This window comes from Eucalyptus grandis, chromosome 4 (assembly GCF_016545825.1).
Source record: "Eucalyptus grandis isolate ANBG69807.140 chromosome 4, ASM1654582v1, whole genome shotgun sequence".
Taxonomy (NCBI): domain Eukaryota; kingdom Viridiplantae; phylum Streptophyta; class Magnoliopsida; order Myrtales; family Myrtaceae; genus Eucalyptus; species Eucalyptus grandis.
This window is the reverse complement of record NC_052615.1, coordinates 38,010,712-38,026,476: the sequence shown is the minus strand read 5'-3', so window position 1 is coordinate 38,026,476 and position 15,765 is coordinate 38,010,712. Positions and strand designations below refer to the sequence as shown.

Genomic DNA, 15,765 nt, shown 5'->3' with positions numbered 1-15,765 from the left:
TCTGACGAGGCCGTTTCTTTCTTCCTATTAATTGCCCTTTTTCGTTCTCGCCCTCGTGGTTAGAACACAAAGGCAAAGGTAAAGCTGCAGTTTCCTTGACCTGGACAAAGCTAGCCACCTGTCATGCTTGAGACCAATAAAAAATTAAAATTCAATTTATCATTTTATTTAGTAAGCTGCAACAGTAATTTTCCATTACATTTTCTCGACGCTGCTTCCTTCAAAAGGTTTTTATTTTTTCGCTATTATTAGGAATACACAACGTAGAAAAATAGAAAAAAAGAAAACGAGATGGGGGAAATGACTGAATTTTCCCCTTTTTTCCTAAATAGAAAAGAACCATTAGGTTCGCTACTCGAGAAAAAACTAATTTCCATTTGTTGAATATTATTCCCGTTCTTTAGAAAACGCCCCAGCTAAGTAACTCCCTATATTCGACCAAAAAAAAAAAAAAAAAAAAAAGTAACTCCCTATCAAGAAAATCCAATATTCTTAATTCAGTTTTAATTATATATCGTAAATTCTTCTTCTTCTTCTTCTTAATATCGTCCCCAGGGAGGGGAGGTGGAATGCTTGCCACCTACTCCTTTTCTTCAGATCCTCTCTGCCTCTCTCTCTCTCTCTCTCTCTCTCTCTCTATAGAAGCAGCACTTGCGAGTTGCGACCTCCTCACACAGCTCTCTTCCATTCGAAGATCGCCAATTCGTTTTCATTCGCTCTGTTTTCCTCTGGTCTGCTGCTGTTGTTGCTGTGATGGAGAGACACAAGTGCAAGCTCTGCTCCAAGAGCTTCTACAATGGAAGAGCGCTGGGCGGTCACATGAGGTCCCACCTGGTGAACCTCCCCCTCCCCCTCAAGCCTGGGGAGGAGGAAGAGCGAGAACCGCCGGTTCAGCTCAGGGGAGCCGAGACGCCGCGCGGCCGGTCGGGTTCTTCGCCTCCCTCCTCGTCTTCTTCTCCGGAGGAGGAGGAAGAAGAAGGGGAGGGAGACGAGGAGGCCGGGAAGCTTCAAGCTCAAGGGTACGGCCTGCGGGAGAACCCGAAGAAGAGCATTCGGCTGGCCGATCCGGAATTTGCGATCGACGCCGGGTCCGTGGTCCTGCAAGATAGGGAGAGCGAGACAGAGTCGTCCAAGAATCTGGCCGGGAGGCGATTTAAGAGCTCAGCGACGGAGGCGACGACCCAGAGGCGTTTCTCGTTGGAGGAGGATCACCGCTGCCGGAAGAAGATGAGGCGCATGCCGAGTAAGGCCGAGTCGGCGAGCTCGATCTCCGACGAGACGACGGAGGAGGACCTCGCCCTCTGCCTCATGATGCTCTCCCGGGGCAAGTGGAGGAGAGAGAAAAGCCATCGAGGACGAGAGAATGTGGACGATTGGGTAGAAGAGGAGGACGAAGACGACGACGACCAAGAAGATGGGAAAGAGGAAGAGGACGAAGAGGAGAGCGAGGAATCCGAAGGGCTGGCGGTCAAGGCTCTGAGGAACCAAAACAGGGGAAACTTCAGGTGCGAGACGTGCGGCCGGACGTTCCGGTCGTACCAAGCGCTCGGCGGCCACAGGGCGAGTCACAAGAAGAGCAAACTCGGCGACCCGGCGGCCGCCGAGAACGTGGGCGAGAACGCCAACCCGGGCTCCTCTAAAGTCCACGAATGCCCCTTCTGTTTCCGGGTTTTCGCCTCGGGCCAAGCTCTGGGCGGGCACAAGAGGTCGCACGCCATCAATTCGACGGCGGCGGCGGCGGCGGCGGCGGCGGCGAGGGCCGTCAAGAAGACGAGCCACCACCACCACGACGTCAAGTCCAGAGCGACGGCGTGGATCGATCTCAATCTCCCGGCCCCGGTCGACGAGGACGAGGACGACCAGCTGAGCCAGGTCGAGCACTCGGCCTTGTCCGAAGCCGATTCGTGAACCGAGTCAAGAGATGATCGAGTTAGTTAGATTACACGATTTTTCAGAGGTAAAAATGACAAAAAAAAAGAAGAAGAAGAAGAAGAAGAAGAAATCAATCTTTTTCCCCCGATTATTTTTGGTTCTTCTTTTAGCGAAAAAATTGGATCTAAGACCCTGTCAATTGGTTACTTTTCTATTCGGATGATATTCTGTTAAGATATTATTATTATTATTACTATTATTATTATTACCAGCATAATTGATCATTAATGCTAACTGCAATTCTTTTTAATTTTTCCTTTTTTTCCCTCAATTTTTCTTATTATTGGGTGGTTGAGTTGAGGGTTCTTCGTGTTTCCAGTTGTTCATTTTTTTCTCTTTCTCTGTAACAACTGACTGAATTTATAACATCCGTCAATGGAGTCATGCGTTAGAAGAGAAGAGTTACGAAAATTTATTAAAAGCGGGAGACATTGCAGTGGTTGCTTCTTCGGCACCTTTATTTCAAGTTGGAAGTGTTGAAGCATTAAATTCGACGTGGAGTTCTGCACAGAATCCGGTTCTGGCGCCACGTCAGAAAAGCCCAAAAAACCCGAAAGATTCAGCAATTGGTAGAGGGATACCGGGCGTACATGAAGACTTCGTTTTTAAGTTGCTTAACGGACGCAATCAAGACCAATTTTTTTTTTTTTTTGACAGAGTGCTTGCCAATTTAGACCATGGTTTCTGAAGTTGGTGCAGCTAACTGCTTTGGCCATTGAATGAAGAGATTGGAGCAACTTGGCCCTTTTATTAGCAAGAAAAGCAAAGCTCCTTTTGGCACTGCTGACAGTTCACAAGAAAGAAGCTGCAGCTTACCTTAGTTCTGCTTTGGTTCAGCAGCTCTGCCCCTGTTCAATGTCTCCTCCTCTCTAGTTTCTGCCATGCATGTTGTTTCTGCCGCTTTTGGTGAGATTGCTAGAGAGGAGCATAAATGGCTCTTAGTTTTTGAGATCTGGAGCAAATTAATGGGGGTTAGGTTGAAAGGCGGTGTCTATTTTCGTATTTATTTTAACTCTCATCTAAAATTCATTGACATTTTGGGTGGACCAGCACCACATGAGTAGCCGGTAGCCTTCCTCAGCTTAGCTACTAATTAGCCTTAGCATATTTGAAAAATTGATTGAAAGATATTCATTTCTATGGACGGGGTATGGAGGGCGACAATCCACCCGTCTTTTTATTCATGTCGATTGGTCGTGATGTTTCAAGTTATCACCGAGTTGTTTTGACTTGATCAAGAAGCGTTTAGGTAAGGAACGAGCGAAAATGTGCTGATTCATGTCGATTATGAGTTATCGCATGTCATGACGTGTTGGCTTCAGATCTCTTTGTTAATGAAACTCAATGAATCTATCTTTTTTTAACATATGGAAATATATTGGCATTGTTTATCGGAGAAATATAATAAATGGCACCATTTTATACATTGGTCGTCCTATAGATCCTTGATTTCAGTATTACAACAATGGATTATGTCAAATCAATGATGTATAAGTTTGTTCAAATAAATTTTTTAATGAGTGGTGTATTGTTATAATTTACTCTCAATTATTACACTAAACCAGTGATATGAGCTTCAGTTCATGCTTTGAATTGTGTTTGTGTCATATGTCAAGATCAGAGTACAATGTCACATAGGTCAACTTGAGCACGATTCGTTTAACGTAATTATAAAATAAATGTCAACTCCAGCACGAACAATTTAATGAACAAGCAACCAGAATACGATCCAAATAATCCATTTAATTATAATTAGTCAAATTAAGTTAATCAAACGCGGACATAAGGGTTTACATTTTTTGTGGCGCTTTTTTGTTCACGAAATTGATGTACTTTAATATGACAATTTACATGAAATCAACCAATTTTAGAAAAAAGGACCGAAATAATTTCGGCTGAATTCCCTTTTTCTTGTTTAATCATGAAAAGTCAAAACCTTCGTTGCAATTAATCTAAACGTATACTCTCATTATAACCTAGATAACAAAGATTAACATCAGTATCCATCTATTTTAATATAGACATTAAGAATGGAAATATCTAATTAACTTTGGCGAAATAGATTAATTGGAGGTCAAATCATTATAAGGTCAACAGGATCCATTTAATTAAATAGACTAAATGGGTTAACCTAACTTCAGGTTATACTGATTAAATTGCTCTTAGCTGCAACGCACTCGAAGTTTTTCTAACTTATCAGCCGTCTTACCTAAATTTGAGGAGTTGCGAATTAAAAATGTGCATTACTATACACATAAGACAGAGTAGTATAATCATAGCACAACAACGGTTATATCAAATACACGCTTGGTAATCGTTCTTAAAGATTTGATATGACTACAACACGCACACCATTAGCATAAACTTGAATTCACTAAATCACATCGTTTTTGAGTCATGTCTATTTGTTGACTCCATTTGTTTTGCAAAAAAATTGTTGTTTATGGAAAATGTTTTCTAGAAAGCCATTTTTCAATATTTTTGGATATTCTGTTGAAATTTGAAAATGAAGTCGAAAATATTTTTCCCCATTCAATATTTAATTTGATTTTCCTCTATGCACTCTTTTTGATAATTTTTTATTTTTATTTTTCGCGTTCTTTTTCTTTTTTATTTTCTTTTAAAAAATATGATTTTTTAATTATTTTCATTTTTCTTTTCTTCTTTTTCTTCTTTTTTCCCTTTTAACTACTTAGCCAGTTGCCACTCACGATGCCAGCCTTTGAGCTGAGAGGCAAGCTCACCAGCCTTTGGTGACACTTGAGCTCACTGGTGGTTGGTCAGTCGGCCTTTGTTGTGGCCGACGACCGGCCAAAGAAGAAGAAAAATGAAAAATGAAAAAATAAAAGAAAAAATAATAATTAAGAGATCAAATTTATAAAAAGAAAATAATAAATAATTTAAATGAGTGTTGAAATTAAAAGGACAAAAAGTTATTTCCCCACTTTTAAAGGTGTTTTCTAATTTATGGAAGATGTCTTTCTTGATTTGTTTATTTTTCGTGATATGAATGTGAAAAAAATTGAAAAATATTTTCTTGACAATGAATGGATTGGTAAGTAAAGTGAGTGAGCATACATAAATAACTCATCAGCGTATTTTGTAAGTTTGGTGGCGGGGCATTCCACATATATAAAAAAGATGTTGACTTGGACTTCCTTTAGTTAAAAGGTGAGTACTTTTTTTTGAAAAGAAGAGGGGCGTGCCTTATGGCATTGACTTCAAAAAGCCCTATAAAACTCTCCATCGAATTTAAAAGTTACGTTTGAACATTTTCTAAAATTATTTGAAAGCAATTTAAAATTAGCTCTAATAAAGTTTTCTTTGAAGTAATTCTGCTCTTTTTTTTTTTTTCTATATCAATTTCGAGTACTTGAGCGTGGGCTTTTTACTTTCTTTGGTATAACGTGAATCTTTGATAATTTATAATTACTTGGAATGTCATTTTTTTTTTTTTTCAATTTTAAAGCTAAAACCTAGTTGAACAAAACCCGCACAATTCTTCATAAGTGGCTTTTCTTTCAACTTATTAATTGTTTTGTTAGATATTAAGGTTTTACTTATTTCGTGAACAATGAATGATTTGAATTTTTTTCTTCTTAAAATGATGACTTATATCTCTACAAAAAACAAATGAACGATAAATATTTTATCGTCCACAGAAATATTTTTGGACATCTATATCACTATGTGGCCCCCGCACTTGCATGCACTATCAATTCAATTTTAGCATATATATATTCTAAACATAGATAATATTAGTTGCTTCGCAGGCAGCATCCTTCATATAAAAGTAATCATGGATTGACTTTAACTTTATACATAGACGGCTGCATGTCTCGTCCTAATGATCTCTTTTCGTTTTTCGTCCTTCGTCCTTTTGTTTATATTATAATTCCTCGCATACATAGATTCCAGAAAAGCAATAACGACATACACAAACTCACCAGCTAAACCACAAGTCTCAAAGTCAACTGCACTATACATCTTCTTTGGCTTAGTAAAAACTATAATCAGCAAAAAAGCAAAAACAGACATGGATATTTCTATAGGCGCTATGCACACCTACTGCAAAAAAGAAAAAGGGCCCCAAAAATCCCAATGTGTCGATACCGATGACCCCTTTCCTATTCACCGGTTGGTGTAGAATTTGATGGATCGAGGCCGTCTAGGCTTGGCGCACCACGGCCAATGGGGGACCTCTACGAAGTCGTCCCTGGTCTCCAGAGCCTCGATCCAAGGTCACGACGCCATGGGGGAACACAGATTGGGGCCTCAGTGGGGTGGCATGCCGGTGCAGAAAAGTAACTTCACCTTTTTCCCCGGGGGAGAGAGCTCGCCAGAAGAGCATGGGAATGACCAGAAAAAGGTATCTTATACCACAATCATCAATCCGAGGCGTGAGAAATCCCAAACTGAAGTCCAAATGACTTTTCGATATCCCTTAGTTACATTATGCTATACTGAAATGTAAATGCCAATGATCCTAGGGTTCAAAAGTCAAGGGGTTAATATTATTAAAAATCCTAAACCGATTCGTCTATGATAAATTCACCCCAAATTTTTTAGGCTACCAAAAATTCTAAACTGATATATTTGTGATAAATTTATTCCAATCTGATTGAGTTATTGTCATATGTCATCTAGTTCAGCAATTTCACAATAAAATTTGATGAAAGTTAATAGAGGATAAATATGTCGCGAGTGTGTCATTTGGGGATTTTTAGTGACCTAAAAATTAATTTAGAGTAAATTTGTCATATATAAATTAATTTGAGATATTTCATGATACTAAACCAAAGTCAAAAGAAAAGTCAATGCCAACTTTCACCTTGAGTGTGTTGGATGTGTGAGATGCTCTCTGGCTAGCCCAAGACGAGAGATGCCCATAGGACTCGTGGTTGTGGTCGCCAGACTTTAGTCCATTCAAAAAGATCAAAAAAAGGAGAAGAAGGAAAAAAGGTGAAGTGGAAGATGACAAATTCACAAAAGGGGAAGGCCATGAGAGTGAGTGCCAACTCAAATTTGATCATTTTCCTCACACTTCGGGTGGTGGATGAAATTTGGAACCGAAAGACAAACGAGAGAAATAAAGATTAGAACCCACCCGTGACCGATTTTGCTGGCTTTAAGTGACTTCCAAAAGCACCCAAAAAGGAGAGTCAAACATTGTGATGAGCTTTTCTCAACTTACCATAGTACAACATCATGTTGAAGTCGAAGCAAGGCTTGCTTTCTAGTCAGTGGGGAGTGGAGAGTAAGCTTGCAATCCACATGAAACTTGGGTCATCATGCAAAACAGTGCAAAAGGTGGTTTTCTTTTGTTAGGTTGTTATGGAAAGGAGAGTCTGTTCTGATCATAGCCATAATAGAAGGACATGAAGTAGAGATGAGCTGAATAGTATATTTGAACTTTTCTCCTGTAGTTATTTTTCTTAAGATGGAAGGACATGAAGTAGAGATGTATAGAGTGATTCATATGGTGGTGTCCCGGAAATTAGAATGACAAAGTGATACTTGGAGAGGTAGATCTTGAAGGTAGCATGGAATGATATCTCTGCTCAAGTGTGAGGGTGGACTGGGCTAAGAAATCCAGTTGACTGGAATTGTGATTGTAATCTTTACGAGGTCGCGGCTCCTTGTGGGTTCCCTGGGTGCACACCTATTTGGATTTAAGCTTCAGCTAATGGCAGCTCGAAGTAAAGATCACTAGCGAAAATGCATGGAGGAAATCGTTGAAGCTGGGGAGTTTTCTTAGGCCACACATATAATGATATAATTGGTGATGGTAAAATGACATCACTTGGCTGATCATTGGCACTTCTCTAGTTTATGATTCCACCTTACAATTTGATGCTCATATAGTTTGATCTCATCTAAGAAAATGCCTAAAGGAGGGGATAAGAACAGTAGGAGTACCATAACCTTTGTATAGCACTTATTTGAGTGCCATAACTTTTTTTTTTCTCATTAAGTGTTGAAAAATTGATCACATCAGTGCCATTGACGATTTGTCTCTTCGGGAAATCCAAAGTGGCATTAGAATAAATTAAACTATCTGACATGGCATGCCGGCAAGCTAAAGTTAGCACTGGAGATGCTAAGCGAAATTAAAGCAAAATTCATCCAAAATTGGGGAAGAATCCTAACTCTGAAACTGGGGCAAAATTCGTGAAAGACGAAATTGGAATTCCCAAAGCAAGTAAAGGAGAGAGAGAGGGTTTATGTCATTCGTTGGCGAAGAGCCCTATCTCAAAAAAATTCTCTCTTACTCTCTCTCAGTAATCCTATAGCCATTTCTTTATTTACTCCACCAACGAATCTCAAGCTCTCAGAGCAAGCGCGGGGACAGAGAAGAGCGAATGCTGATGGATGACAGAGGAGCGTCATCGTCGATGTCGTATAAGTCACCGAATTATGCTTCCAAGCATGATTTATTTTAAGCGAAAGTGAGCAAGAGAGGAAGAGGGCAAGAGAAAACTTCGTAAGTTTTACGAAATCTAAGATTTTCAGAGAGAGGGAGAGAGAGTGATTTCCAAAAAGTCGTCATTTTGTTAGGTGGTGCTACATCAGAGGAAGAAATTTTCTTGGTGGACTTCAATTGAAACCACATCGGATTGAAACTATAATGGGCAATCAAGTGAATAAAAAACTCAAGTAAACACAGTACAAAAGTTATGGCACCGTTGATATTTTTATGATCTATAGTGGCTCTACTTGTGATCCTAATAATCAAGTTGAAGCTTGGAAATTGCTAAGATGGCATAGATGAACCAATTGTGTGGCATAGACCGGCTTTGGTTTTAGCCAAATATTCAACAATTCGCCCTATATGATGGGTTGGAAACACTTTACTAGTTGTAAACTAGTTGTAAACTTCTGATAGGATGATGAAATGGTGTAGCATTGATGGCACTTGTGTATCATGTAGGCGAGAAGCTGAATCTCAAAGCTACTTGCTTTTCTACAGTTTATTTTCCAGGCTAAATCTGAGAGCATGTCTTGCAGCTTCTGGGTTTCGAAACATCAGCTGCTGGATGGGAGCATGAATTTGCTTGGGCAATTCATGAAATGAAGGAAGAGACTAAAAAGTGACATTCAAGGAGCTAACATGGAATCCCTTTATTTATTATTTTTGGAAGGAAAGGAACTTTGGTGCTACATGAAAATTCCTCCTCAAATCAACAGAGTTATTGCTTCGATTATGTTTTCTCGTTAGAGCAGCTTATGCACCTTTGCTCACGGAAAAAGTCGCGCTCGCGCCAAAAAAGAGACTACAGCTTTTGTAGGATTCGGGTGGACTGATTCTTTGCTAGTTTGGATGAATACACTGGCACTTGTTAGGAGGATTACACTCAAAAAGAGGTTAAATGAACAATTAAAATGATTATAACTTTGTGGTGAATGTCTGCAATTTCATTCTTGGTGGGAGTTATTTATAATAGAATAATCGAAAAAAAAGAAAGGTTGTGCAAAATGCTAAAATAATTGTAATAATTTTAGCAAAGAGGAAAATGTGACTAGGACGAGGAGTTGGGATTACAAGGGAACCTTTAGACAAGATGTGACAATTCATAATGGAAAAATGAATACATGACCGTACGATCACTTTACAAAAGGGTCGGTGGAATGTCAGTCACCGAACCGATTTTGAAGTTAGGAAGAGTGATACGGGCTTTGCTGATTTGATAATGCTTTGTCAACAAATTGGTGGGGTTTCCACTACTTTAAAAGTTGTTGTTTATTTAAAAAAAAAATTAAAATAATAATATTTGAACAATAAGTAATATATGACATTTACAATTTTAAAGTTGCAATTGGATTCTTCATATATATTTTAGACATACAATACTTAATTTTTTTTTTCTCTTATCTTAGGTAAATGAAGTTCGTGATGGAAGCAACTTCACTAATGAGAACAATGTTAATTCGTAGATAGGATGAGCAATTCTATTAAAGATGCTAATGATGTAGGAGTCATGATAACTTGCAATCCTAGGTTACGAGCGATGAAAGCAACTACACTAATGTTTTTAGGCCATTGGAGAGTCTTTCTAAAGCAATTTAATTTGAGCAAAACAAATGAGAAGTCATAATGCACAATAGTTTTGTTGTTAGATGTAAAGCCAACATTTCAAGTGTTTTTTCATTTTTGAAATTTAATAGATTTTTCTAGTGATATCAATTATTTCTTTTTATTTAGTAATAATAATTTTTTTACATGTGATTATCTATTTTGTGGGATATAATTTGTCTTTTTATGAAATAGTGCTCACGCTTGGAACAAGGTCTTCTAAGCCCTACCAATAACAACTTGATTTTCTCACTCAATTAATTCATTTGATTTAAGAGGCACCACTAATTCAATTAGAAACTTGAGTAGGGTGCGAGAGAACATTTTATCCCTCTGAATTAGAGATTCCCAAATTCAGGGTTTGATTACGATAGATTAATTTAATGTCATTGTTGTACCTCTTCTCTTTTATTGAAAAGCGTTTGCATGCAATATTAATTAATTTTATCATCCTAAACCACTAACGTGTAAAAAGTAATCAAACATAGCGCACAAAGCAATAAGGATGAGCATCCAATAGCCATTGCATTAAATAAATTACAACGGAAAAATTAAAACTGAGTTCTGTCGGACAACATTAAACAAGGCTTTGCTACTATGGCCCAGGATAGGACCGTTGTGAACTATGAATAGAAAAGGTAAATATGCAACTTTATAGTCTATGCATGACCTATATTCACGGCTATTGCTAATGTAATGATACATAAATTAACTAATTATGATTCACTTATAGCTATGCTGCAAAACTAACTGAAATACAACCTAAACTATTTTCTTGTTTGAGATTATCTTGATATAATCAACATAATGTATGCAAAATTAATCCTAAGGGCTACATGATGTCATGACTTCCCTAGATGCCGCAATTAATGTATCCACAATCTAAATCACTAAATGACATTCACAATAAATATTATGATTTATAAGATAGAATCAAACATGAATTAATTCTATAATGCAAAGACTAGCTAAATGCAACTAAAAACGAGACCCTAATCTAATTTTTTTTTTAATTTTTAATTCATAAAAGGACCTAATTAATTCTAACTATAAAAATTACTATTGATGAATTGATTAAATGTATAATGCCGGAATTAAATAATTTAAGATCCAAAACTAATTTCAAAATCAATGTTAAAGCTAATTAACCAAATGATGAGACTAATTAACTAAAGTTCTAAATTGTGCCCAAAATACCAATATTGCCTATGTAAAGGCCAAAATTATTCCAGTGCCAAAAACATGTAAGGAAATGCAAGAACATTCATGTATATTCAAGAATATCCATGATCGAAAGCATGCGAATGGACTTGAGAGAGTGATGTGCGATGTGAGTGGCTAGCCACAGGAATTTATAGGTATTGATATTGATATTTTCTTCTTCTTTTTTGGGTAGAATGGTGTTGATCTTGATCTTGAAAGGCAAGAAAGAATAATTCGCTTTTCATTTTTGGGATTAAGTTACTATACAGCTCTCATATAAAGAAACAAGGGATATATGCAAATCTTGGTCTCTCAGTTTTGCCCCAAAATGCACTTTCCTAATTTAAAATTCGTCATGTGTGCATGAGGAATGAGTGGGTTAGCCAAATTTGAAAAGGGCTTTACTTGCATGGGCTTGGTTTTGAGAATTCAAAAAAATAAAATAAAATTAGGGCCTCTTCTTTCTCCTAAATTCAAGTCCATTTGTCATATTGGGCTAATTCCACAGTAATATCTGATCAGACCAACTTCAATGAAATTTATTTGATGCAAAATATGTTATTTTTTTGAGCAAGATGCAAATATGTTATTAAATAAACAAAAAAATTCACATTGTGCCTAAATGCAATAGACGCATTATTGATATTTTTCCTTAGAGGTCAGATTCAATCCCCCGCCAGCTCCAGCCGTATACAATTTCCCAAAGGCTGACGACCGTACCGGTATTCAATTTGTTTCATCGGTAATGCTTCCCCTAGTGCACTTGGAACCCTAGTTCCTTGCATGGCCTAGTTCCAAAAAGAACAATGCGAAGCTAACCCTTAACTCTCAGCAGTCATTGGGTTGGTAAGTAATGGAAGAAAAACTAAAGAAAGCTTTTTGATGTTCTTGTTACAGTGTTTTTTTTTTTTTTTTAACATAAAGGAGGGCTTTAAAAACACGGTAAGTTGACACTTGTCAATTCTATGAGGTGGCTAAGTGAAATAATTTTCTATTATTTGCTTTCGTTTTCTGGCTTTAAAAAACAAATGTCATCCATATCACGTGACCTGTGAATTAAAAATAGCTTAATGGTAGAGCATGGCCTTACCAAGGCTGAGGTTGATGGTTGGAGTCCCTCTTTCCGCTCCTAGCTTTGTCATATAGTGGCAACAGATGGAGTACATGAGCCCCCTTAGAGATAAGCTTCTGATTATTAATGCCCACCCTAAATGCCGTTCTATTAATGCTACCAAACACTGACTAGATTTGCCAGCACTCAGGCCCCAAGACAAAGATAGGTTTTCCAACGAATCTTTTTGTACCTTGTCCATAGTCATTCACATGTATGACCTTTCTTGATTATTAGATTCTCCCACGATAAAAGGATATCGGTGGACGGTGGCTATGGATCATTGTAGTTGCCAACAAAAGCAAATCGCGGGCTAAACTGGCCTAATTTCGTAGATCATACCCTCATGAAAATCAAAGTATGTCATTGCAATTGCACACTACTTGCAGGCTACAAATAAGAGGTCCCGAATCTAAAAGTTGGATAAATCATACTAAATAGAAAAAAAGAAAAAAGAAAAATGGAAACCGAGCCCTTGAATTATACTCGGTAGGTGGAATCTTGACTTGCCGATGCCAAAAACCTCATGAATTTGATAGTGACGAGTCGACTATTCTCCTCATACATTGGACAACAAGCATATCTCTCGCGACAATCAATCTCTGAAGGGATGTTGCATTTCTATCAACACTATCTCGTCTGATTGCAGTAATGGAATTAGGTCGTAAAATGATAGCCATTAAGTTGCTACCCAACCAAGCTGTAATAATAGCTATTATACTCCTTGATTCGAGCAATGTAATGCCTATCATACTATTTAGTTTCAGGAACAACATAGCTATTACGGAGTCAATATCTTCGCAGCTCCCAGGACCCTTAAAATTAAAAGCACAGGGAATATAATAATTATCACTTTGATACTTAATGGAGAATTTCAAATCCATAGATATTAACGGGTACTACGACATTTATTTAACATCAAGTGGTATTTTATATGATTATAACAAATAGCTTGTTCTTGGGCATGAGAACCTTAACGCTTGTTCTTGAGTCCCTGGCGCTCGGGCTCGGGACTCCAATGCTAGTGCTCAGGCCTCGGGTGCTAATGCCTGAATCGATTGAGGCCCCCGGCACTCGGCGTGGGTCCATAAAGGCCGAGTGCAAGATTGTGGCAACCATGCTTGGGTGCTAGCACTTGGGCTCGCCCCCGGCGCTCGAGCTCAAGTTCCCAATGCTAAGGCTCAGGCTTAGGCCTTGATGCCCACACCTCAATCCTATGTTCCCAAGCCCAAGTCCATTGAGACCGAGCCTAGGATCCGTATGACTATGCTCAAGTCCATTGAGGTGGGACCCAAGTCCTCAGTGCCAGTGCTTGAGTGCTCAATGCTCGGGACCATTAAGGTCGAGCCCAAGACCTTGATGCTCATGCTTGAACCTGAGCCCATTGAGGCCAGGGCTTAGGACCTTGGTGCCCGTGTCCTAATACTAGTGTTTGAGCCTGGATCCATCAAGGCCAAGCCCAACACCCCCAACGCCTTCGCCCAAATCCCTTGCACTTGAACCTTGGTCCATTAAGGCCCTAACTCGGGACCCCAATGCCTGTGCCTAGGTTTATTGAGGCCCAGCTCGAGTGCCAAGGATTTGGGCAAGATGCTTTGGGGTTTTGAGTTCGAGCATTGGGGGCCCAAGCGCCAACACAAAGGTCTTGGGCTTGGTTTTGATGGACTTGGACTTGGCCTTTGTGGATTTGAGCTCAAGCACCAAGGACGCGAGTTCAATAGTTGGGGGCTCGAGCATGGGGACTAGTGTTTTTGGCCATCCTCGTTAAGTGAGAGCTCAAGTGTTGGAGACCCGAGCTTGAGGGCTAGGTCCCTAGCTAGGCCTCTATGGACCTTGGACTTGGGGCTAGGTGCTAGGGATGCTGGCACAAGCATCAAGGCCTTGGGCCTGGCCTTTGCAAACTTGAGATTGATGCCTATGCTTTTGGTCAAGACCCAAGTGCCCGTGTTTGCATCCCTAGCACTAGGGTCGGGGTCCATCAAGGCTAGATCTTAAATTCCGGTGATTGTGCTTGGTCCTTGGTTACAGGTGCCTAAGTTACTAGGACACAAATAGTTTATTTGTATTTAGGAAAATTTACCAATGTTTGGTTGATACCTAGAAAAGAACTAGACCATAGTAATTTATTTTTTACTATGATTTAAATTAATCACATGACATGTTTCTATTGAAGTCAATTGATAACTATATGAAAATAGAATTAGTAATTAAGATAACTACCATATTATGAATACTATACTATTTAATAGTGGAAATTGACATAATTATACCTAACGGTAAAAACAGATATTATGCTAGGCGATGGATTGATATATAGTAAATCCGATTGATAACTAAATAATGGACAGTAATACAATTGCAAAAGTACTTGAACTTATCCTTTTTGTGCAATTGACTACCTGTACTTTTTGGTATTATATTGGGCACCAACATTTCCGAGAACCGGCTCAATGCTCGGGGTACTTCTTCTAAGTTGGCAAGAACTGCCAACTCAGCAGTAATTGAACAAAAATTTGGACTCGGACAACCGCGTCATTACCTTTTCCTATGAGCCAAGAAACCTTTTAGTTTCCCTTATTCTTACACTCCCTCTCTCGTAAGGTAGACTAACGATGGTGAAATCGACAATAAAATGGGTTGGAATCTGACTATCTGGAATAGAACCTATCGATTGATTGCTATTAAAAAATGTACACCCCAAAAGCTTGCATATATAGATAGAGGGAGCCTCCATATATATATAAAAGTTACCAAAAACTTGTCAGAAGACCAAAGAGAGTATCGAGAGGAAGAAACTTTTCTGTATATTCTGTATATTTTGTGTTTTGTACAATCTGTATTTAATTACAGAGCAAGGAATTAATAAAGGAAAGCAAGAAATTGATAAAGGAAAAAAGATATTCCTCTATCTTTCTAATCCTAAAATAAACATAATTTTCTGTCTATCGATAATTGAGCATGATTTCAGGAATCATATCTTCCAACAAAACTCCAAGCAAAATGAGATATTTTACCATAGAAATTACGAAATTCTAATAGTAACAAAATTCTAGTTTGACACTAAATTGACAAAAATTGATAGTAAAACCATCGAAATAAAAGATCAACCCAAGCATAGATGCAAAAGCGTAAATTTTCACGATTCTCAATTTTTTATATTAATCCATTGTCATCTCTGTCATCTTTTGCCAAATAAACCAACAAAATCCTTTCATTTTCTTTTCCCTATTGATCATAGCTTAGTTCAATTCATACTTTCAAAGGTCTAGCTACCAAATCTGTAGCCTCACCCGAAACCATAGAGTTGTGAGAGAATGAAATGTCTTTCTCAACATGGTGGCTGGGGATTGTTGGTAACACCATGCAGTTTTCTTCAAACCATCTCTTTTTGTGCAAATAGTAAATGCACATGATGGTACCTAGGTACAATTGACTTTATTCTTCT

The 15,765-nt window shown here is 38.5% G+C and overlaps 1 protein-coding gene across 1 annotated transcript; it reads left to right on the top strand.

The window, feature by feature from the left end:
* The first annotated feature begins 553 nt into the window (after window positions 1-553).
* Window positions 554-2,182, top strand: LOC104442274 (zinc finger protein ZAT9). Its single transcript, XM_010055639.3, has one exon. The coding sequence runs from the start codon at window positions 754-756 to the stop codon at window positions 1,906-1,908; it is 1,155 nt and encodes a 384-aa protein (XP_010053941.2). The 5' UTR covers window positions 554-753; the 3' UTR covers window positions 1,909-2,182.
* The last annotated feature ends 13,583 nt before the right edge of the window (window positions 2,183-15,765 follow it).